Source organism: Equus przewalskii, chromosome 10 (genome assembly GCF_037783145.1).
Source record: "Equus przewalskii isolate Varuska chromosome 10, EquPr2, whole genome shotgun sequence".
NCBI lineage: Eukaryota > Metazoa > Chordata > Mammalia > Perissodactyla > Equidae > Equus > Equus przewalskii.
Window position 1 is genome coordinate 22,091,944 of NC_091840.1, and position 26,164 is coordinate 22,118,107.

At 52.5% G+C, this 26,164-nt stretch overlaps 1 protein-coding gene across 1 annotated transcript; it reads left to right on the forward strand.

The window, feature by feature from the left end:
- The first annotated feature begins 1,939 nt into the window (after positions 1 to 1,939).
- TNS4 (tensin 4) lies at positions 1,940 to 23,380 on the forward strand. Its single transcript, XM_070560467.1, has 13 exons — positions 1,940 to 2,151; positions 5,930 to 6,462; positions 12,209 to 12,632; positions 13,782 to 14,206; positions 16,336 to 16,422; positions 16,741 to 16,866; positions 18,057 to 18,149; positions 18,261 to 18,338; positions 19,215 to 19,286; positions 20,153 to 20,321; positions 20,986 to 21,054; positions 21,310 to 21,336; positions 21,754 to 23,380. The coding sequence occupies exons 2-13, from the start codon at positions 6,024 to 6,026 to the stop codon at positions 21,893 to 21,895; spliced, it is 2,151 nt and encodes a 716-aa protein (XP_070416568.1). The 5' UTR covers positions 1,940 to 2,151; positions 5,930 to 6,023; the 3' UTR covers positions 21,896 to 23,380.
- Positions 23,381 to 26,164: the final 2,784 nt, after the last annotated feature.

Below are 26,164 nucleotides of genomic sequence, written 5' to 3' on the forward strand. Positions count from 1 at the left end.
TGCTAGAAGGCAGCTGCCCAAAAAAAGCCAGTGTCTCCACAACTGTGCTGACCAGCAGCAACAAGCCACGTCCCCAGGTCCATTTGATTGACAGCACCTATTGCCTAACCAGAACTCCAGCGGCAAGGGAGTGTGAGAAACGAAGTGTTCAGCGTCCATTTCTCCAGCTCAGAAGGCTCACTAGAAGATGGGGTGGAGGCTGATGCTATACACACTGTCTCTCCAGATTCTTCTCCCAGCACTCTTCCCACACTCACCCTGGGTTCCCGCCACAGAGTCCACGCCAAGGGCCCTGGGGACACCCCAGGCTCTTCTTGCCTCTCTGCCCTTGCCCATGCTGGTCCCTGCCTCTCTCCACTTTGAACATCTTTCATGAATGGGAGATGCTTGCTCGAGCTCCCTCAGGCAGGGGGTACTATAGCCCAAAGCTGTCCAACAGAAATATAATGCAAGCCATGTATGTAATTCTAAGTTTTCTAGTAGACACGTATAGTAGGTTGAATAATAGCCTCCCAAAAATATCAAGTCCTAGCCTCTGGAACTTTTAAATGTTACCTTATTTGGTAAAAAAGATCTTTGCAGATGTAGTTAAGTTAAGGATTTTGAGATGAGATTACCCTGGATTATCCTGGTGGGCCCTAAACGCCATCACAAGTGTCCTTATAAGAGAGAGGCAAGGAGAGAGGACACAGACAGAGGAGAAGGCAAAGGAAAGACGAGGCAGAGATTGGAGTGATGCAGCTGCAAGCCCAGAAGTTCCAGGGCAGCCACCAGAAGGTGGGAGAGGCAAGGAGCAGATTCTCCTCTGCAACCCAATTTCAGGTTCCTCTTAGACTGTGAAAGAATACATTTTTGTTGTTTTAAGCCACCAGGTTTGTGGTAATTTGTTACAGCAGCCTCAGGAAACTAATAAAACACTTTTCAAAAAAGTGAAAAAAAAGAAGGTGAAATTAGTTTTGATAATATATTTTATTTAACCAAATATCCACAAAATAGTATCACTTCAACATGTAATCAATACAAAAATTAATGAGATATTTTATGTTATTTTTCTCATACTAAGGCTCTGAAATCTGAATAGTATTTTACACCTATAACACATTTGAATTCAGACCAGCCAATGGCTACCATATAGGACGGTGCAATGATAGCCCTTTGTAGGCCTCGAGGCTAGCCCCAGCTTGTGAGTTTGGAGGCTATGAGTCATTCTTTCCCAAAGACAGTGTCCTCCTTGGGGGCAGGAACCTTGTCCCATTCATCTCGGTATCTCAGTGTCCCTTCCCCCACAGTGGCTGCATGCCCCCTCACAACACTCTGGGAGCCCTGGCTCAGAGCAGGGAGGGAGTTGGAGCCAGGAAGAGGGAATGCACGGACTTCTGGACTTCCTGCCATCACTCCCACATGGAATTTCCACCCTGGGGCACAGACCAGACCACGCAGCACAGCCTGTGAGTGAATGAATGAAATGAAGTGAGGCTATGAGCCCCTTCTCAAAGCCCTCCAGACTCTCAGAGCCTCTTCTGCTTGAGTTAGACGCCCCATTCCCAGGCTAAGAAGAAACGACAAGATCTGCACCCAGCCTGAGTTCCACTGGGCCCCTACCCTGTACCTGCCGCAGCGTGACCCAGTTCAGACAGGACAGGAGGGGGCTCTAGGAAGTGTCTCTTGCCTACTGGCATCCTGCTTTCCTAAGGCCAAGGCCCTCACCTCTGCTGGCTCTTCCAACCCACTGTCCTCCCCTTGACTGGCACATGATGAGAGGAATGCCCACAGCACACCTTGGTCCTAACAAGCCCCTGTCCGAGTAGGGCTCCCCTGACCATGTGGTGCACGAGGTGGAGGTGGGAGGAAGGAAGTTTGGGAGCCCCCCACACACACCCAGCCCCAGTGCCCACCAGGCCAGGCGCCACTCAATGCTTCTCTTCCTGGCGCCTGTGCCAGCCCCATCTGAGCTGTCCAGACACGGGAGGGGTGGGGCCTGCAGGCTGTCAGGCCACGTGTAGGGCCCAGAGTGGAGGAAGGGGGGCAGGCGGGCGGGTTGCTCTTAAGGCGGGTCTGAAGGTGAGCTGTGCCTCCCCTTACTTCTCACCTAGACTCTGAGCTGTTTGGTCCCAGGAGCCAGGAGGGAACACAGCAGCCGGTGGACACCAGGTAGGTGCCTTTTTTTAAGGAGAAGAGAGGGAGACTCAGCACCTTCGCACCTGACTCCTTTAACCCGTTGTCCTCAGCTTCTCCACCTCTCCTGGGGGCTCCCAGTGAAGGTGGGGAGAAATGGGGAAGAGGCTGTGCATGAGAGGGAGGTGGTCTTGGGACTACAGACCCTGGCGTTCAGCAGAACTAAATCTGTACCCCTCAGTGTACAGATGAGAGAACAGAGATCCAGGGGTGGGAAGAGGCTAGCCCTGAGCCCCTTCCAAGGCTGCCAGGAATCCAGGGGTGGGGGCACACGGCCTTCACCAGTCCTGCAGGTCCCTGCCTGCTGTCCCAGGTGCTGCTTCACTGGGTCTGGGTGGAGGGGATAGGACAATCAGAAGCCGCTCTTGAGGGTGGGGGTGGGGTAGAGGCTGGGCTATTGAGGCAAGATACTATTGGGAGACTCAGCCTTCCCCCAATCTACCCTCTCCCTTCCGTGACTCGGGTTTGTAGGAGGGAGAGAACAAGTCAGGAGAAGAGGCTGGCCATGAAGCGAAAGAGGGGATTTGCCTAGGAATCAAGATTCCCCTTGCCTCTGGAGCCCTTGGGAACGAAGAAAGAGATTTGAGTCTGAATCTGAAGGGGAGTAGGTGGGAGGGACCTATAAATTCAGCAGAGCTGGATGGAGCCCACCCTATCCATAATACACCCCCAACACACACACGCACACACACACAGTCCTAAGCCCCAGGGACCCTCCCCTCCCCCTTAGAGCAGGAAAGAAAGAGCTAGAGAAGTGTGCTGATGAGGGCAGGAAAGAAAGGGCATCCTGGAATAAAGGAGTGAGCCTGGCCCTGTCTTGGGAGGTCCAGTGGTGATTCAGGGGGTGTTAAAAGTGCAAAGAGTTTGCAAGAGAGCCTGAGGGGCTGTCTGCCCTATGCTCCATCCCAGGCCTGTCCCACTGGCTTCCAGAATCCCAGAAGGGGCAGAGGTGGAAGGCGCCTTAAATCTATGAAGCAATGGCATAGAGCGTAGGACTGTAGAGCAGACCACCTGGACTCAGACCCCAGTTCCACCACTGGGTCCCGCAGGTTGTGTGACCTTGAGCAAATCCCTTCATCTCTCCAGCTCCACAGTGACAGTGCCTTCTCCAAAGAGCCACTGAGAAAATGAAATAAGTAAGTTTTAAGTATCTATTATTATCGTATCCCCATTATACAGATGGGAACAGTAAGACCCAGGGAGGAAAGACACTTGCCCAGGATGGCACAAAAGCAGTTTTCAAGGGGCGGGCCCGGTGGCTCAGTGGTTAAGTGTGCACGTTCCACTTCGGCAGCCCGGGGTTCGCTAGTTTGAATCCCGGGTGTGGACATGGCACTGTTTGGCAAGCCATGCTGTGGTGGGCATCCCACATAGAAAGTAGAGGAAGATGGGCACGGATGTGAGCTCGGGGCCAGTCTTCCTCAGCAAAAAGAGGAGGATTGGAGGCAGATGTTAGCTCAGGGCTAATCTTCCTCAAAAAAAAGCAGTTTTCAAATCAGTAGGCAGGCATCCCGGGTCCTGGTCCTGGGAGAGACCCAGGCCCCCAGTGTGCCCTACAAAGTCAGTAGCCTCATCCTTCTCTTTGGGGCCCAGTGGAAAACCCTGCAGAGTGCACCAAGATCCTGCCCTGAGAAACCCAGCGTGAGGAGTGTGAGGAAAAGCTGCAGCTCCGCGTCCTTGGCTGCCCCCAGGATGAGGCTCAGAGGCCTATTCTCTTCCACTGCCATTTATAGACACACTTCCTGAGCCTGGGGTGTGCCCGCCCCCTCCAGGACCCGGCCAAGGAAGAGGCTGGCAGCAGGGCATACGGGAGCCATGGGGGAGAAGAGGGGCCTGGCTTTTCTCATTCACTTGCTGTGCGACCTTGGGCAAATCACGCTGGCTCCCTGGACCTCAGGTGTCCCTCTGCATTTGAACTCCACGTGGTAAAAGGAGTTAAGAGTCCAAAGTTCCACAGCCTGGGTTTGAACCCAAGCTCTACCCCTTTTCTGGATGTATGGCCCATGCAGATTTCTTAAACTGTATCGCAGTGTCCCCATCTGTAAAATGGGCTGGGAGTAAGGGCACCGTTCTTCCTAAGGTTGTGAGAGGATTAGAAGATTTACCACACGTAAAACCAGTGCCTGGCATGTGGCGAGTGCTCAGTAAATGGCAGCTCTTATTATTTATTATCCTGAAGGTGTGATACTCTCCCTACACCCTTATTTCTAAGTAATGCTTAGAACCATCCAATTGCTCCCATAAGCAGCACCTGATTGGTTCCACATCACTCTCTGGGAAGGTGCACGGCAGGAATTCTTGTTCCCATCTCACAGGTGAGGAAACTGAGGGTCCGAGTCACACCTTCAGGAAGTGTTTGAGCTAGGATTCAAATCTGAATCTTCAGACTCCAGAGTCTGCATTCATTTCATTTGCCCCAGGCTGGTCTCAACGCCTTTTCTAGCCCTGGGTGTCCGACTCTAAAGCAGGACGCGGTGGAGGCATCTTGGAAAAAGGGTGAAGCAGAGTTGGGGAGTGCTGGGGTGCGAGCGATGAGGCACAGCACAGGCTGTGGTAGTACAAGCAGCATGTCCTAGCTCCTTACGGTTTTCTTGGCAGCCTCAGTCCTAGAACATCTAACCTCCCACCCAGCCCCACCTATACGAAACTAGCATATAGCAATAAGGTTAGACAACAGGAAGAACTTTCCACACTAAGGAAAGTTCATCTTTCCTGGATGAGACCGCAGGGAGTGAATATCATCTGATGATGTCACTCCGCAGCTCAAAACTGTTCTGTGGCTCCCCATTGCCCTCTGGGTTGAGTTGGCACTACTGAGCCCACATGTAAGGTTCTGCAGGGTCCGGCCAGCCTACCTCCCCGAACCCCATCTTTCCCTCCAACCACCCCAGATGCTCTCTGTTTCCCAGATTCTCAATAATGCCTTATGATCTCCCTTGTCCACCAGGCTTTTGAACCTACTTGCCTCCTCACCCCTACCAGCCTTGCCCAGCTAGCTCCTGTTTTCCCTTCTTATGTCCCTTTACATGCCCCTTCCTCCTGGAAGCCCTCCCTGATCTCCTCCCATCAGTACCTACAGAGTCCCCTCTGCTTCCCCTCCTTCCTGGTGACACTGTTTATGATTGCTTACCTGCTTCCTTGTCTGTTTCACCAACTGGCCCACAGGGAGTAGTAGCTAAGTGCAGGGGCTCTGACATCAGGCAGCCTGGAGTCTGGTCTGACACCTGTTGGCTGTACAACCCTTGGGCAAGTAGCTTACCTCTCTGTGTTCTCACACTCTAAAATGGAATAATAATAGTATCTACCTCATAGGCTGGCTATGAGGAGTTAAAAAGGCTTTACATATAACTACCAATGCCTACATGCATAGTAATTACTCAATAAATATTTGCTAGTATTTATTTAATAAATATGCCTGGGACATAGTAGCTAGTCAATAAACTTCTACTGACGTTGTTTTATTTAATGATCACTTGCATAATGCTTACTACGTGCCAGGCACAGTTCTAAGCATGTTACAAATATTAACTCATTTTACAGATAAGGAAATTGAGGCACAGAGAAGTTAATTAGCTAGCCCAACATTATACAGCTAGTAGATGGTGGAGCCAGCGTGCAAACCAGGGTGCAAACAAGTCTGCCTCCAGCATCCATGCTTTTAACTGAATGAATAAATATGCCTTTGTTTGGGGCAAGGGGAGGCAGGGTTTTCATCTACAAAAGTTACTCAGTTCCCACCCTCGGCCTCTTTCAGGTCCTGGGAGCTCCTGGTTGGCAAGTGACATCACTGGGATGTAAGTGAGGCTGGTCGGAAGCCAGAGGTAAACTGCCAGGTGACTGCCCCCACCATGTCGCAGGTGATGTCCAGCCCCCTGCTGGCAGGAGGCCATGCTGTCGGCTTGACTCCCTGTGAAGAACCCAGGAGGGCCCTGCACCCAGCACCCAGCCCCAGCCTGCCACCCCAGTGTCCTTACTACACCACAGAAGGCTGGGGAGCCCAGGCCTTAATGGCCCCCATGCCCTGCAAGGGGCCCCCCAGCAGGCTCCAGCAGGCCCCACAGGCTGGAGCCAAAGCCAGCTGCCTCCTGCATTCCCCTGATGAGCAGGCTTCAGGGTCTCTGGAGGACCTTGACTCCTACGTTGACTTCTCACTGGAGAGCCTTAACCAGATGATTCTGGAACTGGACCCCACGTTCCAGTTGCTTCCCCCAGGGGCTGGTAGCACCTGGGCTGAGCCCACTCAGAGCACTGCCTCAAGGAGAAAGAAGGAAGAGCCTGAAGCCGTGGGTAAGGAACTGGGGCACAGTGCAAGAAGGGGGGCTTGGGGACCAGACCTCATGAGGAAGAAGGACTTTTCTATCAAATCAGATGAACAGGGGACAATGTCCTGTTGGGAGGTGCTGTGCAGCCCTAAACAAATTACTTAACCTGTCTGTTTTCTCTGCTACATAAAAGGGATAAATACAAGTTTCCCTCACTATCCAATTCTACTTGGTTCTTGAGTTTGGAAAATGATGGATACCTATTTTATGTGACTTTTAAGAGAATTTAAATAAGTGCTTATATATGTAATAATTTTGTACAATGCCATTCACATAAATAAGAGCTCCATAATTGTGAGGTCCCTCAACCTTGCTGTTTAATGATGTCTCTCTTTAAGTCCCAACCTAGGTTCCCTGAAATGTTTGTAGGATTGCTTTCTGGGCCCCTGTCCCTGTTCAGGGGAGTATCTGTCTGGGGGGCCCAAGGTGGAAATAGCAGAGTTGAAGAGACACAGAATTCAGTTTATTTAGGGCAAGAACCCTGCTGTGTTTAAGCAGTGGTATGCTGGTAAAAGTTTAACAACTGGCTGCCTGGGGGAGTGGGGGAGAGCCCTGATTTGAAGCATCTGCCAGTTTCCATGGTGTGAATTCTCCCTCCGTGGCCAATTTCAAGCCACCAACATGATGTCACTGAATGTGGCATTGGAAAGAGATACATAGTAGCAGGCCACTACATAGTATTTCCACCTTACCAATACAGCAGATGTAAATAACCTCCAGAGTATAGATACTAGTCAAATGTAGTAAAATAATTGGGATGTGATTAATTTTGAGTATTTATTACTTTTGTTTTTAACGTGTTATTTACTGGTAAGTTTATATAATTTAAATTTTAATAATAGCTGCTTTTAGCAACCAGCTGGACAAAATCCTGAACATTTAACAATCAGCCCTCGCCATCTGGTACAAGCCAACTCCAACATACCACCACATCCAATAGAATCAAGAAATCCCTACCTCTCGCTTCAGATTCCAGACAAAGAGTTTTAAGTATATGCCAAGAATGAGGGTCAAGGAGCAGCAGCTCCATTAGACAGGCTGGAAGACTGAGGCCTCCAGGAGCTTAAACAATCACCATGGGTCAGAGTGCGGTTAGGATTGGAGAGAGGATCATAAGAATTTCTACTTACTGAGGACTTATTACACCCAGGCACTGTGCTGAGCACTTCATAGCAGAACCTTTAATCTTCCCAATCCACCCCCATGAGATGAGTATTTTATCCCCATATTATAGATGAAAAAACGGAGGCTGATGGAGTTGAGTAAGGAGCAGTCTAGCCTAATCCCCGGAGTGGGGCACACCTCACACAAGCTGTTTACTTCACTTCGCTGTGTCTCAGATTCCTCGTTGTAAAATAGAGATGTGAGTTCTTACCTGAAAGGGTGCTGCGGGGTTAAAAGAAACAACAGTTGCTGGGTGTTTATCACAAACCCTGGCACACTGTAAGCCATTATAAATGCGGCTGTTTTTATCAAACTTTGGGGTTGCATTTAGGATCAGCCCCAGGGTAGGTTCAGGCTCTAGGGTGGAGGCAAGCCCAGAACCCAGGTCCTCTGGCACCTGGGCTCCTGCCTTCTGCTCCTCCTCCTGAGCATTGCCTTCCAGGCCTGTTAAAAAAATCACCTCCCTCCCTGAGTCTTCCTGCTTCTTGAGGCCAGTCATGGGCGCGGTCTCTGCAGGAAGGTGACTTGGCCTAATTACCTAATTACCCTTGGCAGGAGCAAGCCCAGAGCTTTAATGTTATGCCCCAAGGCAGGAGTTCCACACACTCGAGGCCAGCTGGGGCGAGGCCAGTCTCTGTGAAATGACCACATGAATGGGGTGGGGGTGTTGACAACTGGGCCCTTCCTCTAAGGGGCCAATGGTCTGTGCTGTCAGATGGCCTGGGCACAGCCTGCCATCATGAGAATGTGTCCATCCAACTCTGGGCAGCAGGAGGCGCCAAGGGGGCAGCATGATCATAGGGTCCTGATGAAGCTGCCTAGCTCTGCCCTAGCCCCTTCTGATGGAATATAAAAAAACGTCCTCTCCTCTAACCTCTGCCTGGACAACTGTGATGCCTGGGAGCTCACAACCTCTGAGACAGCCAGCCAGGTCAGCTCCCCATTAGAAAGTTCTCTTCTGCCATGGCTGAGAATAGCGAGCACCTACGTGTCACTGTCACTGTCTCGTGCATCCCAGCCTCCCAAAACACTCCTTTCAGACCACCGCTACTGGCAGCAGGGCTGTCACTGGCCCATGGCAGTGTAGCTAATTCTGGGCACCATGGTGAGTTTTCATCCAACCAAATGTATGCCATGTGGAGGACCCCCTCTGTTTGCATCCTCATCCTTCCTACTTTGAGGGTGTTGAAGGGAAGACACGCTATCACAGAGGTGCCAGCAGCTGTTCACTGTTTCTCTTTACCCAAACTTGGCAACATTAAGCATTAAACATTGGCTATCGTATGTTGATCCCTCGCCTAAATATATGTAGAATTTTGTAGATTATGCACGATCCCAGCATCTACCCCGTGAAGGAAATAGTGGTAACCTCGTTTTACAGATGAGAAAACTGAGGTTCAGGGAGGGCAAGTGATGGCCCATGGTCACACAGCTAGAGGGAGGTAGGTCAGGTCTCGAAGCCCGGGTTTCTGGGCTCCAAAATCCATGTTTCTGCCTTTCTCTCTTCCTCGGAGCTAGTTTCTTGTCCTCCCAGGCTTCGCAGAAGAAATGTGTTTGGAGGCAGCCTGTGTTGCGGGCTCCTCTTCTGAGGCTCCACCTCCCCAGTGTTCACAAACCTTCTCCTAGCCCCCTGGCCCCTGCCTCTTGCTTACCTTCCTTCAGACTTACCCTGTGGGGGGCCCCACCCCACAGGGAACATGGCTCTTAGAAGCAAGCACCATATCCCTTTCTTTATCCTGTCACCTCTCCACATCTTTGCAGCAGGCCCCATGTTTCATTTTCCAGCAGTTTCTGCCAGGCAAGGCCGTTTGCCAATCCCAAGTGAAGAGTGTTTAATAACTGTCTCTCCGCCCCCCCACCCACGGGCTCCCCCTCCACCCACCCTGCCTGGGGCTGGCGCCTGCATCCACCCAGCACTGCTCAGACTTGCCCCACGGGCCTGTAAACAGTGGCTGCATCCAGGTGATGGCGGGACCTCTAGCTCCCCCAGCCACTTCCACCTCAGGGCAGCATCAGGAGGTGACTCACAGCTCCAGGACTCCTTCCTCACTTCCCGCCCTTCCTGCTCGCTCAGCCTCCAAGCAAGGCCTCTGGTGGTGAGTAGGAAGCCCAGAGCTTCAGCAGACCAAGAGACCCTCCTTGAAGCAGCCAAGCACCTTCTCGCAGGGCAAGGCCTTGGAAAAGTGTCCTGAGAAACCCCTCCTCTTGGAAGAGGCCCCCCAGAGAGAGCACAGGAACAGGAGTCAAGTTCCTCTGCTCCCTGGCTGTGTGGCATTAGACAGTTCACTTAACCTTTCTGAGGCTTGATTTCTCATCTGTTATATGGAATTAATAATATTTTCTACTTCAATAGAGCTGTCATGGGGGTTAAATGAGCTAATATAGGTAACATGTTTGTAACAGTGCTGGCACACAGCACTCAATAAATACCAGCCTTTATTAAAAACTATGCAATAGATGTCAGCCCCACTCTCACATTTCTCTGAGCCTCAGTTTCCTCCTCCACAAAAGCAGTGCCTACTGGCATTGGACATAAGGGCTGTTGTAAGGCTTGAGAGGATTATAAACACTATAAAGTCCTATAAAAATAGAAGTTGTGCTTGCCAAACTTCCAGAAGAATCTACCCCTTTCCAAGACCTCCTGTCTTTCAGAGCCTGCAATACATTGTGCCAAATTTTCTCCTCTTGCCCTTAGCGGTGGTTCCCCCACCTTAACCAGAGAATATTAGCCATCTGGCCAATACTGGCCCCCCAAAGCCAGCAGGTAGGAGATGCCCTTCAAAGCCCACCACGGGCCAGGCTCCAGGCTCTATTCATCAGCGTGTTTCACTGTCACCACAACCTTGGGAGGTCAGATTTAGGTCCCCACTTTGCAGATGAAGAAACTGAGGCTCAGAGCAGTTAGGAAGGTTACCTGATGCCTCTTGGCAGGAAAGTGGCAAAGCCAGGACTCACACTCAGGTTTGTCTGATGACAAAGCCAGGCCTGTCCCTCCACCTCCTGGGACAGCATGCGCAGGTCAGCCTGCCAGCCCCCCTCATCTGATGTAATCCTCCACCCCCACCCCAGCCCAAGCAGGCTCAGACAGAGGCAGTAACCATGAGCAAGGCCAGAAGGTCCTACCCGGGAGCGGGCTGGGGCACGCAGGGACTCCACAGTTACCGTGGGCGGGGGGATGGTGCATGTGCCAGAGCCCAAGGGGGTGGGAGGCCGGCAGACAGGAGCTGAGTGTGCGGTTTCCTGCCGACTCTGCCCCAGTTTTCATCCTGGGAAGCCAGAGGCCAGACACACAGCCCTCCAGGAGGGAGCAGCTGGGTAACCCCCACCTTCTGCCACCTTTGCTGGAAGAGCACCAAAGACAGCTCCCCTCCCCCAGGTCAGGAGGAGGGGTGTCCCTCCTCACTGTGGGGAGAACCACAGGGCACCCCACTCCAGGGAGGAACAAGGTCTCAGAGCGAGAGTCCTGGGTGCCCCCACTGGGGCATGGAAAGAGCAAGGGAGTGAGCAGCCCTGGGTGTGTTTAGTAACCAATCCCTGTGCACCAGCTCACAGTGCAGCCTGAGAGGACCACACTCAACAGTGTGACAAGCCCTGCCCTCAGGAAGCTCCCACTCTACAGCAGAACCTCAAACTCTAAAGTGCACCCAGGTCCCCAAGAGCTCGCTAGAATGCAGGTTCTGATTCCGCAGGCCTGTAGTGGAGCCTGAGATGCTGCACGTCTGACCAGCTCCCAACTGAAGGGGTGCTGCTGGGCCAGGGACCACAGTGGTGCAGCTCGATGCACAGGGCAATCACCTGGGGAACTAAACAAACTGACAGCCTGAGGCCTAGGTCCACATCAGAGATTCTGATCTAATTGGCACCAGACGTAGCCTCGACATTAGGACTTTTAAAAGCTTGTCAGGTGATTCTAGTGTGCAACCAAGCTGGAGAACCCCTGCCTTCCCTGTAGGCGCAGACATAGAAACAGCCCTTACTTGCCCTGAGTAATAGATGAGTAGCAGATAGGTGAGTAACAGATCGGAAGATGTGATTGGCGCAGTGTTAAGCAGTCATTCCAATCTGGGGAGGGGGCATACATGAAGGAGGGATCTCCCAGTGTAAAGCACTTACTATGTGCAGGGTATGGTGCTGTGCCACCTACTTCATTTCACCCCCACAGGGACACCAAGAGGCTGGGCAGAGTCACCACCATTTACAGGTGTGGAAGCTGAGGCTCCAGAGTGAAATCGTTTGGCCCTGCTCTCTCAGAGAGTAAGTGGCAGTGCCAGATCAGAAACCGAGGTCTGCCTGATTCCAAGGTCTGTGTTCATTCCACCAGATCTCCCCACCCAAAGGAAGATGTCATAGAGAGGGTGACTTTGGAACTGGGCCCAGAAGGTAGAACTGGGTACTAATCCTAACTTAATGAGCTTATCCTCTCTGAGCCTCAGTTTCCTTATCTGTATAAAAGAAGCGACCACATGGTCTTGTGGACCCTTCCAGCATTCCTGTTCTGTAAGTCCAGGCTCCTGGGTCTCACTGATGCTCTGCTTCTCTCCCCAAAGATATAAAGTACATCGAGGTGACCTCTACCAGATCAAGGTGCCACGATGGCCCCCAGCACTACTCCAGCTCATCTGTCACCCCACCCTTTGGCTCCCCACGCAGTGGCGGCCTCCTACTTTCCAGAGATGTCCCCCGAGAGACTCGAAGCAGCAACGAGAGCCTCATCTTCTCTGGGAGCCAAGGCAGGGGGCACCAGCGCCCCCCTCCCCCATCTGGGGCTCCCTCCTTTCATCCCCCACCCTCTCCCAGCATCTCCATCCCTTGCATAGGGAGCAAGGCCTCAGGGCTCCATAGCCTGGGCTCCCCACTGGTGGCTTCTCCGAGCTTGGAGAAGGGGCTGGGGACTCTGGCCCCTCAGCGGAGCAGCAGGGTCTCCTTGCTGTCGGCCAGCCCAGTGTCTGATGTCAGCTATGTGTTCGGAAGGTAGGTCACTCTCACTATAGCTTCTGACATTGCCTCCACAACACACACACACACACACACACACACACACAGATCCTAAAATCATAGGGGGCACCCTGCTCAGTCTGAGCAAAATCTGGGCATGCACCAAAAATTAAAAAGTGAATGTTCTCTTTCATGCCATCACATCTATTTGGATCTCAAGCTTTCCTCAAGCATTTAGAATATGATCCAATATATAGAAATTTTGATCTATGCCTACCTCTTGGGAAAAGAATTGTTGCATTAACGAGGCTCACTCGTATCCTTTCCAGCCCTCGTACAACTTATCTCAAGGAAGGATTTTTTGAAAACCTCAAAACACAGGGATGTAAATAGAACTTGGGGGCCTGAGATGAACCATTTAAGAAAGAAAAGCCTGCTTCCTCTTTGTTGCTGGCAAAACCCAGCAGGAGGGAGGCAGACCTGCCTGGGCATTATTTACAATTGCCCCAGTCTGGTTCTCTGCAGGCCTCACAGGAGAGCTGCACACGCACATATCTTGCCAGGAAGACCAAACCACAGGACCTCGGTCCCCCATACCAACTCCAAAGCCACTGGGCCAGGGCAGTCCTGGCAAGGAGTCTGGCATTCCATAGCCATGCTCGCTGGCATGGGCCTCTGAGCTCAGGGAGAAGTCTGGCTGGATGCAGATCTGGCTTCCTCCCCTTCCTCCAGCTGAGGAATTCCCTCTGCATCAGCCATGGACATGGTCCAGCCCAGGTCCAGCTTGTGTGCTGGGCCCTTGGCAGTAAAGGTCAGGGGTGTGGGGGGCGGTGCCTGCTGTAACAGCTCAGTCAGACCTGCCTGGCTGGGAAGGCAGAGTGAATCCCGTCCAGCCTAAGTCCCTATGACCTTTGGAGAGTCAGCTCATTGGCTACTTTAAGTGACCAAAGACTATAGTGCAGGGACACTTCTGTACCCTTCAGCATCCATTAATGACCAGGTGGGCATGCCCTTTGCTCTGGGCTATGGGGTATGGAGTATACAGTACTCTATTCAACCAAAGCTAACTGTGTTTGCCCAAAGATGGGCAACCAGATCAGTAGATTCCAGAGCCTGGCTCTGGCCCCTGAGTGTCCACCTCAATACCTTAATACCCCGTCTGTCTGATGCTCTCTCCCCCTGCAGCAGCCAGTCCCTCCTCCACTCCAGCATCTCCAGCCATCAGTCATCTTCTAGATCCTTGGAAAGTCCAGCTAGCTCTTCCTCCAGCCTCCACAGCCTTGGCCCTGTGTCCCTGTGTACAAGGGCCAGTGACTTCCAGGTCCCCAGCAACCCTACCCCAAGCATGGGCCAGCCCAGAGCAACTCACTCCCCACCACTGGCCAAGGAGCATGCCAGCAGCTGCCCCCCATCCATCACCAACTCCATGGTGGACATACCCATCGTGCTGATCAACGGCTGCCCAGAACCAGTGTCTCCCCCACCGCAGCGGATTGCAGGACACCAGGACTTTGTCCGACCTGGGGCTACTTCTTCCAGCAACCCCTGTCCAGCCACCAGGAGCCACAGCCAGACGGTACCAGATACCCCTCTCACTACATCTGCAGAGGGTACGTTGTAAACCAATACCTCAAGCATTGTAAGGTCTGGCTAAGTGGAAGAGACAAAGCACCAGAGGGTTTCTGCAACAGCCAGTCAACACATTGATTGAGTACCTATTATGTGCAAAGCACTGTGTGCCAGGTAGTGGGGACATAGAGATGGACACAGTCTAGAAAGGGAGACAAAAGCCAAGGATCACTATGGAGCAGGATAAACACAGAGATAAAGAGATGTTCTAAGTCTCACAGGGCCACAGAGGAAGAAGTGGTCCTTTTAGTCTGGAGAACTGGGAAGGCTCCTCAGAGGAGGTGACATCCTAGCTGGAGCTGGAAAGTGGATCAGAAGTTCATGGCCAGAGCAGGAGAGACAGAGGGAACAGTGTTCTCAGCAGAGGGAACAGTGAGTCCATAGTCATGAAGGTGTGGAAGCACACAGCATGTTTAGGAAATGACTAGATGTAGGGCAAGGTTATTGAGAGTAATTTAGGGCCATATTGCCAAAGGCCTTGAACACCAAGTTAAAGAGTAGATTTTACCCTTTAGGCGACAGGGGTCCATCAGAGAGTCTCAAACAGGAGAGTGGTGGTGTCAGAGACACATGCTCAATAGATCACTCTGGCAGCTGTGTGGCAGATGAATTGCAGGGCCTGACCTAGGCAGAGTGAGCAGTTTTATCTGCTTTTGTTTGGGTTTTTATCATGAAGTGGTCCTGACAAGCTGTAACAGGGCCCGAACCAGGGTGGGGCAGGGGGGCGGAGGAGAGAAGACAGAGCGAGGAGACCCTCAGGATATGGAAGCAGCAGCCTTGATGACTAACTCAAGAGAGGGAGGGGGAGTGGGAAAGTCAGTCGTAACTCTGACGTTTGTAGATGACAAGCTCGGAGAGGGGGAAGAGGGTAACAAAGACAATGCATTCCAATTCAGACAGCTAAAAACCACAAAACAGCAAACACCCTCCTTCCCGTAGTCTATGACTACAGGCGTCCAAAAAGAACAAAACCAACCAGAACCCAAAGCAGGAAACACAGAGGCGAAGATTTAGCACCCCCAGGGTGCACATCTCCCATGAGCAGAGCCCCCGCTGAGCTCCAGGGTTACTGTCTCTGCTCCCTCATCACTCAGCCAGCTCCTTTCTGGGGTTTCTCAGCCCTCACTCCGCCACAGGCATCAGGGAGACTCTGGGGGGCAGGGGGGGACGACATGCTCACGCTAACCCTTGCTCTCTCCAACTCACAAAGCCATGTCAATGCAACAAGAAAAAGTGACATGACAGGTATGCCTTTGAATCTGCTCTGATCATTTTCCTAGGACAAATCATTTGCAGATTTTAGTACATTTTTTTGTAATGAGTTACTCTCAACCGGCCACAACACACTTTTTCAAGATGCTGAAATTGGGAACCACTGCTCTCTGTCTTAGGGACCCAGGAAAATGGGCATTTTGGCATCTCAGAGAGCACATTTACTTAGCCTGGTGATGGTCCCATCCTGGTTCGGTGATACCCTAGGATATCACTAATTATACTCTGGGATCTTATCAAATTCTGCAAAATGTTCTTAAAACAAAATTCGTTTTAATTTCCTATGCTATTAGAGTCTTAAAGAGCCTCAGAGGTTTTTTAGTTCACTCAGTCCCTCCTGGGCTTCAGGCGCTAAATAGTTGTCCCAAATCAGAGTCAAGAATCCCGTCTCCTAACTTCCAAGCACATCTTCCTCTGCCCAGATCTGATTTCCTTTTCTTTTCCAGGCTGAATATACCCCTAAGGAACTCATAGCATTATTAAAGGGGAGGAGAGTGTGAAATCAAACAAATAATGCATCTTGGAGTCCCTTATTTATCTGTTATTTCAGTCCCCAGAAGGCAACACTAGATTTGAGAAACTGTTTCTCATTAAACTGAGATTTTATCTATTTGTTTGTGATTCATTACCAAGGATACAAAGGGAAACTCCTAAGTCCTAGATACGCCAAGCCCTGGAATCCTTCTGCTGGATTTTGCCTCCTTAGGCAGTTGGAGATACCTTGGGGTCAGGGGAGGGGAGGGTGGGTTGAATGGGACCACTGGGCCGAGGAAGGGGGAGGGGCTCTCGGCTCCGCTCTGTCCAGCCTACAAGGTTCCCCTTCTCTGTCTGTCTCCAGGTCCCACCAGGGACATGCAGCCCAACATGAAGTTTGTGATGGACACATCTAAATACTGGTTTAAGCCAAGCATCACCCGAGAGCAAGGTAAGAGGAATCAGTGTGTTTCAGGGGACGAGAGACTCAGGAATCAGGTCTGGGTCCTGCACTCTGCATCAGGTAGATGGGGCCCTGGGTCATGGTAGAGGAGGGAATGGCAAATGGCAGGTCCAGGGGAGGGGGTGTCTTGTGGACCTCATGACCCAAGGAAATAAGAACTGCAGCAGAAATGGTGGAGATTAGACAATAGAAAAGACTTCCTGGGAACTAAGGGTGATTCTGTAACATCTGCTTTATGAAGACCCAACGGGGACACAGGGTGTCCAGGTGGGGTGGTAACTGTCTCTGACTCAAGGACTGTTCCAGCAATCGAGCTGCTGAGGAAGGAGGAGCCAGGGGCTTTCATCGTGAGGGACAGTTCCTCATACCGAGGCTCCTTCGGCCTTGCCTTGAAGGTGCAAGAGGCCCCCGTACCTGCCCAGAACCAATCAGGTATGCATCTGTCTCTGTACTCACCCAAGGCCTCTTGGAAGCAACAGGGTGTGGTGGGCTTTAGTCCCAGCTCCACTGCTAGCTTACAGGGTGACCTTAGGCCAGTCCCATAATGACTCCTGGGACAAGGGTCAACCGCAGTGCTCTCCCAGCTGCCCTCCAGCACCAAGGCTCTGCCAGCTCCTTTCACAGCAAGCCTGAGCTGCCTCTGCCTCCCCAAATCCCCAAATTCCCTGCTCCACTCTCATGGTGGGAAGAGGAAGAGGAAGGTCCCAGCCTCTCTCCAGGGTGCTGTCTTCCGGGTGCCCACCTCTGTCCAGACCAGAATTATCTTGGGGGAAGCTAAAGTAGTAATCACCCATGTGTGCTAACTCATCATGTGTGTGCTGGCTTATCACATGCTTTCCCACGGTCTTGCACACCCAACACACATCTATGGAGCTTCCCCCCTGCATAAGGCACTGTGTAAGGCACCAGGGATACCTGTTTGGGGAGACAGATAAAAACAGATCATTATAGTACCAGCTACCTGGATCACAGCCTCTCACTAAACCCCAGGGTTGTAGTGCTCAGGTAACAAATGGATGAGCTTACAGGGGCTCCAAGTGTTCCTAAGTGAGCCCCCAGAGCAAGTAAGCGAAAGAGCAAGGATGAAAACCCCAGCTTCAAATGCTCTACACTATGCCACTCTGTCTAAATAAGAAAGTGACCTCTAGGGCAGTGTTGGTTATCAAGGAAGCCTTGCCAGAGGCCACAAGCCCGAGGCTATGGGCTGGTGGTGGAGAAGAGGCAGACGGCATTGTTCACCCTTCCGGGGCCAGCCAGGCTCCAGTAGGGACCATCTGGTGGAGAATGATAGCGCCTGGGAGAGGGTGGGTAGGACAGAGAGAAACCAGGCTGAAGAGTTGCAATTTGATCTAAAAAGTCGTGGAGAACCATCCCTGACAGCTCTTGAGACCAAGAGAAAGTTCTCCTGGAGAGAGAATTAGCAGACGCAGAAGCCTTTGAGCAAGGGTATTGGCACCTCCTTTGTGGGTAGGAAGATGGGATTCCTATTTTCAGTGCCACCCAGAAGCAGGACAATGCACAAGTTAACCTCTGGATGGACCGGGAGGAGGTGGGTCAGGGAGTAAGTTGGTCAGTGTTTGGCTAACGCTCCCATCCACATGCACTCGCTCTCCTTTGTCCAGGCGAGGACAGCAGTGACCTTATCCGCCACTTCCTCATCGAGTCTTCCGCCAAAGGGGTGCATCTCAAAGGTGCAGATGAGGAGCCCTACTTTGGTGAGTCTCTCCAGCCTGCAGGCCCCTGGGTGGGTGGGTGGGCTGAGACTTCTGGACGGAGAGGGTGGTTTGGGGAAGGCTTCTCACACAGGGCTGCCTGATTCTTTGCAGGGAGCCTCTCTGCCTTTGTGTGCCAGCACTCCATCATGGCCTTGGCCCTGCCTTGCAAACTCACCATCCCGCAGAGAGGTGGGTTGGGGCACCAGATCTGTTTGTTCTCACTTAAAAGACTCCTAATGGTCACATCTCACCTTACTTATGGATTATTTTAGTGTCACAGTTAAGAGTGCATGCTCTAGAGTCCGTCAACATCTCCGCTTCCTATTGGCATGTACCTATTGGTACGGTGGTGTGGGGATTTAATGGGATAGCTCAGGCAAGGCTCTTAGCACAATGCCTGGCACAGAGGAGATGTTTGATAAACAGTAGCCATCTTTAAGAGGGTGAAGGGAGCATAAATCTGCCAGTTTGGCAAGGTTTGAAGTGCTGCTAGGATCCCCACTTCACAGATAAGAAAAGAAGGGTTCGAGGTGTTAAGTACCTCCCCCAAAGGCACACAGTCAGACCTCAAACTCAGATCAGGAAGCCCCATCCAGAGCTTACAGCCCAGCCACACCCCTAGATGGAAGAGGTCATCTCAGGGTGCACAGGAGGAGTAGCAAAGGAGATTCTGGGAGAGGAGTCAAGAGCAGGGGGAGCCCCTGATGGAGAGATGGCAACAGCCTCCCTATTCTGCAAAGAAAGGCCTGGGTGTGGGGTGGGGTCTGAAAGAAGTGAGGAGGTCAGGGGCCTCTGAGGACCAGGTCACTGCAGCAGTCCAGGGGCTGGAAGAGCAAGGAGGGGAAGGAGGGATAAAAAGGCTTGCAAGCTAGGCGTTCAGGAAGCCCAAAGTGGCCCCCTTTGCCTAATTACGGTAATGACCTGGTTTCTTAGCCAAGTCACTTCCTGGAGGTGGAGGCGGAGGTGGGAGATGTTCAAAAGGATTAATGAGGCCTGTTCCTATGAGAGGGGTCCATTCACTCCACCCCCGCCCCCTCGGGGGCCTGTTCCTTTGCTTTGGCTCAGAATTGGGAGGTGGAGCCGGGGCCTCAGACCCCTCTGCAGACAGCCAGGCCTCCTGTCTGAAGAAATCTGCCGGTGAGTGGTACGGGAGAGGCTCCAGGGTTGGCTGTGCCTCCCAAGGGCACCTCCCATCTCTGGGTGCGCACATGCACACACAGGTCCACACGTGTTTCCCATCACAGCTTTATTTCTTCATCTTTAACAAGGTGCCACATTCCTCCCCCCCTCGTAAACCAGAAGATGAGAGTCTGCAAGCAGTGGGCCAAGGGGAAGAGGGGCAGAAAAGGAGGGGTTTGGTGAGGCTTACACCCTTTCTGTACACACATGGGCACACATGGACATGCTAGAGTCTCTCTGGATCTGAAGTACCTGCCCTTGAGGTGGTCTCTGGGTCTGGGATCCTCTGTGGGGTATCAAGTCCGAGTCCTGGGGGTTTCTATAGGGGAATAGTCTCTCCTCCCATCCGGAGGCCAAGCACAGATCAGCACTTGTCTGAGTGACAGCTCCTACTCTGTGTCCCTGAGCACAATGACCCCCTCCCCATTCTTGTCTTCTCTCCCTTCTCTCAACAATGAGCCAGGGCCCCAGGGCAGGTGGGGGTGGAGGAGGCACCAACCAGGGGTCTGGAAAGAAGGAAGGTTTGTCTGGACACCCCTATACACAGGGCAACATCCTCTCCCTTGCCCCAGCCTTGAGGACCAGGGGCCAGGGCAAAGCAAAGCAACAGATGCTCCAAAAGTCCTCTGGGGTTGGCCCCAAATTGCAGTTACCCATACAATCCCTGCCTGCCTAGTGGCTCAAAGAGAAGCCCTACTGGATTCCTGAAGAAGGAAGGTGCCCCCGTCCCTTGGCTCTAGGCAGAAGGAGGGCTAGGGCCTAGGTGACCTCCACCCACCCTGAGGATCCTGGCAGGGCCCCAGCACAGTATCTGTATCCCACAGGCTGCCAGGCCCTGTACCTGAGCTCGGTGAGCGTGGAGACCCTGACTGGAGCCCTGGCTGTGCAGAAGGCCATCTCAACCACCTTGGAGAGGGAGGTTCTCCCCACGCCCACCGTGGTCCACTTCAAAGTCACTGAGCAGGGTATCACCCTAACTGACGTCCAGAGAAAGTAAGGGGCTTCCCTTGCCCTGGGGCTATTGGGCTGGGCAGGGTGAGCTGAAGGAGATGGCAGAGACAGCTGTGGATCAGTGATGAGGGTAGAGTTCAGGATCCTGGACCCCATGGAGTCAGTGACATGCTGAGTGACTCCAGGCAAATTCTCTGCTTTCTCTGGGCTTCATTCCAATGATCTCCTGCCAAAGTTCCCCTTCACTGTGACTGATGGAGATGGAATCAATCAGTATTCACCAGACACTGATTAAATCTGCACCCATTGATAGAACATCTTCTGTAGGCTAGTCTCTGGCTGACCACTGGGACACAGTGGGCGGAGATTGGGCTTGGGGATTCACAGTCTAGCAGGAACCTGGTCCTGGGCTGGAGGAACAAGAGATGTCCAAGATGTAATTTCTATCCTCAAACAGTTAAATGATGTGGTGGACAGGGAGCAGGGAAGGGCTAGGAAACCCCAATAGATAGGACACATGGCAGATGCACTCCCCTAAAGGAGGGAAGTGCAAACATGTGCCCCAGGGCCGTGTGGTGGGAAGGGTCTCTGCGGGCTGTGAGGGCTCTAACTGGGAGGTTCTTAGAGGGAACTGGAGATGATGGAGGTGGGGCATAACACTGGACGGGCTCTCACCAGTTCTCCTTCTCTCTCTGTCTCCTCCTAGGGTGTTTTTCCGGCGCCATTACCCCCTCACCACCCTCCGCTTCTGTGGGATGGACCCTGAGCAACGGAAGTAAGTTCAAGGCTGGGCCAAACTAAGAAGGCTATCCAGGGCCCAGCTGCCCACTGAAGGTCCCTGCTGACTCTGGGATTGGGATGACAGACAGAGCCTGTGAACCTCAAGGGGCCAGGAGCAGCAGAATGAGGGGAGAATGGGGCATGGCAGGGGTGGGGACACAGCTGGATGTCCTCCCCACTGCTCAGCCAGAATCCTGCAGAATGGAGCAAAGCCTCACTACTCACTACTGTCCGTGTTCCTTTCCCACAGGTGGCAGAAGTATTGCAAGCCCTCTAGGTAAGAGGCCTGATGATGGTCTTGAGGGGGGCGGCACAGGCCCTGGCCCCAGAATGGTGGGAGGAGACATGAGCTCGGGAGCCCTCAATCTTATGTCGAGCCATGGGCCCTGACCTCAGGGAGGCTTAATCTGTAGGGACGCCCAGGTTTGATGGTCAAGATACATCTTTGCCCTCAGGAACCTTCCACCCTGATGAGGAATACACAAGTTCTGTCCTCAGGGAGTCCCCATTCAAAACTAGGGGAACCCAGACCTCGAACTGGGGGATCTCCCAGTCTGACAGAGGAAGGATCCTCCCCTCAGAGAGCTCTCCTTATAAGGAGGTGCTGGAGCCACTTGACTGGGGAAGGGGCCCTCCTCCCAGCCTGGTGCCTCCCTGGGTCCTACTGTTCACTCAGGCTGCCCTCTCTCACCAGGATCTTTGGGTTTGTGGCCAAGAGCCAGACTGAGTCACAAGAGAATGTGTGCCACCTCTTCGCAGAGTATGACGTAGTCCAGCCAGCCTCGCAGGTCATCAGCCTGGTGGGTGCTCTGCTGCAGGACACAGAACGAATGTAGGGCGAAGGAGCTTCCTGGGCACCTTCCCAGACATCCCAAGGGGCTTGCTCAGGAGCCCCCCTCCACCGTCCGAACAAGGGCTTGTGGCCACACTGGTGGACCAATCTATTGAGGATTGGAGGAGAATGGTACCAAGTTAAAACCCTTGAACCCACTGTGACCTTCAGCAGTGACCTTCATCCAGACCCCGCTGGATCTCTATTTCCTCAACCATAAAAAGAGGTCAACAGACAGGATCAGCTGTTCTTAGACTTTGGTGGGCATCTTAATAAGTTCCTGTGATTCTGAAGCACACCCATATCTGAGGACCCCTGACTCCATCAGCCTGGACACTACCAACACTGCAGCCTGAGCTAGAGACCTGTGACCCTGTTTCATGGCAAACAACAGGTGCCAGGTGGTGATTCATGGGGCGCTGGCCCGAGGCTGGCCTGAGAGCAGATGGTATGCAAGGATTGAGGAGGAAATGATGGATGGACTGACTCTCTTTCCCTCCCTGTCTGTTCCTTTCCCCACTTCTCTAATGGCTTCTTGGGCAGCTGTTCCCAGGACAAAGCTGGATCTGCCTGCCCTGGATTCTTTAGGCTAATGTGGCCGTGGTTGTTGGGGCTTAGCAAGGAAGAACTTGCCCTCGTGGTCAGAGACAACCCAGCTGTCCTTAAGTTCTTGATGTCTAATTGCCCCCATTGCAAATGAGTATCAACCCCATCTTTTCTTTCAACTTTTTGGTAAGCGAGTGTCCTCCAACTGGTGTCACAGCTGCATTAGTGTTGCTTATGTAACCCACACCTGGGAGGTGGGGGCAGCAAGACTCCTGCTCTCCAGAGCAGACACAAGGGCTGGCTCTCTCTGACTGAGTCCTCCCTGCCCCTGCCAACACACACACACACACACACACACACAGAGCCCTCTACGGCAAAGTGGCATCAACTAGCCCCACAGCCACACGGGGGCAGCAAAGAGTCAAGAATGCAAACAGGCAGCCACTCTCAAGAGGCTTGGAAAAGCTGGGAGGTCTTTCTCGTCCCACTCCCACCCCATCTGAAGCTGTAATCATTTGCCTAGCAGGCCTGGGGTCCTAAGGAAACCGCACCATGAGGGTAGAAGGGAAGCTCAAAGAAAAAGCCCACTTTTGCTCTATGAGGAACAAGTGCCTGCCCCCCTCCCAGCAGTGGGCCCTGCCAGAGCATCATTATCTTTGGCCAAAGTTGGGCCTGACCGGTTGTAATTTCAACCCAGGAAACCAAACCAGACTGAAGCGGCCCTGGGCTGGCAAGACCGGCCGAGACCAGCCCACCGTGCCTGTGGTAGGACACTGCTCCACCTCCAGAGACTGCAAAAGGCTAGACAAGGTTCTGAAGTTCATAGTACCCAAGTTTTCAAGGTCACAGCCTGAGGGCTGACAGAGAGCCCCCCCCCCCCCATACACCCATGGGTGCCTGTGTAGCTCCTATCATGGAAAATAAAATACCTGTCTTTGCATAACATTTGGTTCTGACGCATTCAGGGCTGTCCCCTTGGAGAAGGAGACCTGAACAGAGAAGGGGGCCTAAGTTGGCAGGCAGTGGCTGTGTCTTAGAGAAGACCACGTGTGCCACACTCCCTCCCACACCCCTGGTCACAGCAGTAAGGTCTCCATTGGCTTCCACTTCATAAACCGTCACTTAAACCATTTTGTGTCCCCCATATGTCCTACACTCCTGTTCTTCTTCTTCATGACCCCTTTCCTGCCACTCTGCCAGGATAACAGAGAGCTTGGACATGCCCTGTGTCCCAGGGCCAACAGTGAGTATGTGTGGCATCCCCAACAGGTTCCAAGGTCTCACAAGGGCTCCCTGAGGGATGAGAAGAGGCAGGTGAAACATGGGCAGCTAGGGTCCAGAAGAGTCCTTGAACTCAGATGAGCCCCGAGCTCCCAGCTCAGCCCTGGAGAACTAGACAATGGCCCCATCATCCCTCCCTGGGCCTGGGGGGTTCTACCCCTGGCCTCTGTCAGCTGGCAGTCCAAGTCTTGCCAAGTGGTACAGGAGGGGGCTGCAGGGGTCTCCGCTTTCCTAAAGAGCCTTAGGAAAAGGACAGCTGCTGCTTCTGTTTGGGCTGAACTATGGGACCGAGCGCTAGGGGCTTCTCTGGAGGGCCTGTGAAGAGAACTTCCCAATGACCCAGAACCCCCACTGAGTAGCCCCTGCCCCCACTCCTACTGCCAAACTGCAGTTGCAGCCCACGCCCAGGCTCCCCTTGGCCTGGCCGTGGACAGAGTCTGTGGAGGGTCATAATGTCTGCTGCATTTGCCACAGCTCATCTCTCCTCCAGGAAGATTTAACAGAGAACTTGACTTGGACTTTTGCTGACAAGCAGAGTAGCCAGCCCAGCAAGGGTGGGAGGGCTGGAGGTCAGAGGGGAGGAAGGACAGCCACCAAGCCAGGAGCCAGGAGGGGAGAGGTCTTCATACTCATACAGGATACCCAGGAATTTTCTCTCCAGAAGGTTCCAGGCCTTGCAGCCCTTGGTCTTAAGCCTCCCTCCCCAGAACCCCCTCCAAGGTCACTTCTCCCAACTTGCCATCCCTCCGCATCCCTTTCTCCATCCTTCTCTCTATACAGATAGACACCTACCCAGCCCTCCCGCACATCCCCCTCCCAGCTTCTCTCTCCTCACCATACCTTCTCCACCCACCCACCACCAAATCCATCCTCTGCTTCTTCACAGAAAAACCTTCCCTCTTGCTCACTCTTTCCCCTTTAATTCCCTCACCCCTTTGTCCCAGGCAGCTGGACCCACAGCCAAGCCCAGGGAACGGGAAGGGCAGCCCCCTGCACTGCTGACCATTTTTCAAAACTCAGATTCCCACGCTCCCTAAGCCCTGCCTCCCCTCTGGCTATAGAGTGATCACCCCAGAAGGCTGAAGCACCCTCACCCTCATCTGACCAGCCATCTCTCCCATACTCATCTCCCACTGAGGGCCGAGGCTGCTCACCTCTTCTCTTTCATCTTCTGCCTCCAGCCCTTAACTCTCCTGCTATCCAATAGGCTGTGGGCTTGGAACGAGAGCTGGGCTGAGGGGCTAAGGGCTCCCAAACAAGAGGTTGGTTCCTTGATTCATGCAACAAATGTTTTCTGGATGCATGCTTCGTTCGTGTGAGCCAGGAAAACAGATAAATGTGGCAGCATTATAACAGAAGCTTGTAAGTGCCATGCAGGGCTGGCAGGAAGGCTAGAAACAGGGAAGAAAAACTTTACCCATTTGGAGGGAATGAGGACAATGTTACCAAGGAGGTAACATTGGAGTTGGGTCTCTAAAGATGAATAGGAGCCTAGCATGCAAAGAGGGGGAGAAATCAGCTTTTATTGGGGGTCTCCTATGTGCTAAGGGCAATGTGAGGCACGTTGTATATGTTTAATCCCATTTAAAAGATTAGAAAACTGAGGCTCACAGGGTTAACTTGTCCACATTCACCTAGCTAGTAAATGGCAGGGAAATAGGATTCCAAATCTGTGCCCATCCTACTGCCTCAGCATTCTTAGACAAGCAGATGCATGAATCTATGTGTGAAGCACACAGGTATGAAAAAGTGCCATGTTCAGCGTGGCTGGAGCATATGGTATCCAAGACAGTAGGTGAGAGAGGAAGCAAAGGAAAGATGCAGGAGCCAGATCATCAAGAACCTTGAGTGCTAAGCTGAGAATGTCTAGGGAATGAATACTTGTTGAATAATGAATGAATGGATGAGGTCGGACTCAGGACCACCCTGTACCTTTGTGCTGGTTTCACAATGCACAATTGTACGTGGCAAACTGCTTGAACTTCTCCTGTAGGTAATGGGGAGACATCAGAGGCTTTTCATCCAGGGATTAAGCAACCAGATTTGTGCTTTAGAAATATGACTATGGGGGTAGGATCTGAGGCCTAGGTAGGGGAGGAACATGATGGGAAGAGGAAGCTGTGAGGACTTGGAGTTCAGGCCAGGAAAGGGATAAAAGCCCAAGAATAGGGGCGCTCATCCCAAGACGGGCTGGGGCAGGAGCCTACTTGATCTGGGCCTGGGTCCTGGGTTCTCTCTGAGCTGGGAAGGACCATGTGAGAAAGAGTAGGACCTGGGACTCCCATTCCCCGTTGTATTAGTCTGCTCAGGCTGCCATAACAAAACACCAGACTGGGGGGCTTAAACAACAGACTTTTATTTCCTCACAGTTCTGGAGCCTGGAAGTCTGAGATGAGAGTGGCAGCATGGTTGGGTTCTGGTGAGGGCTCTCTTCTTGCCTTGCAAG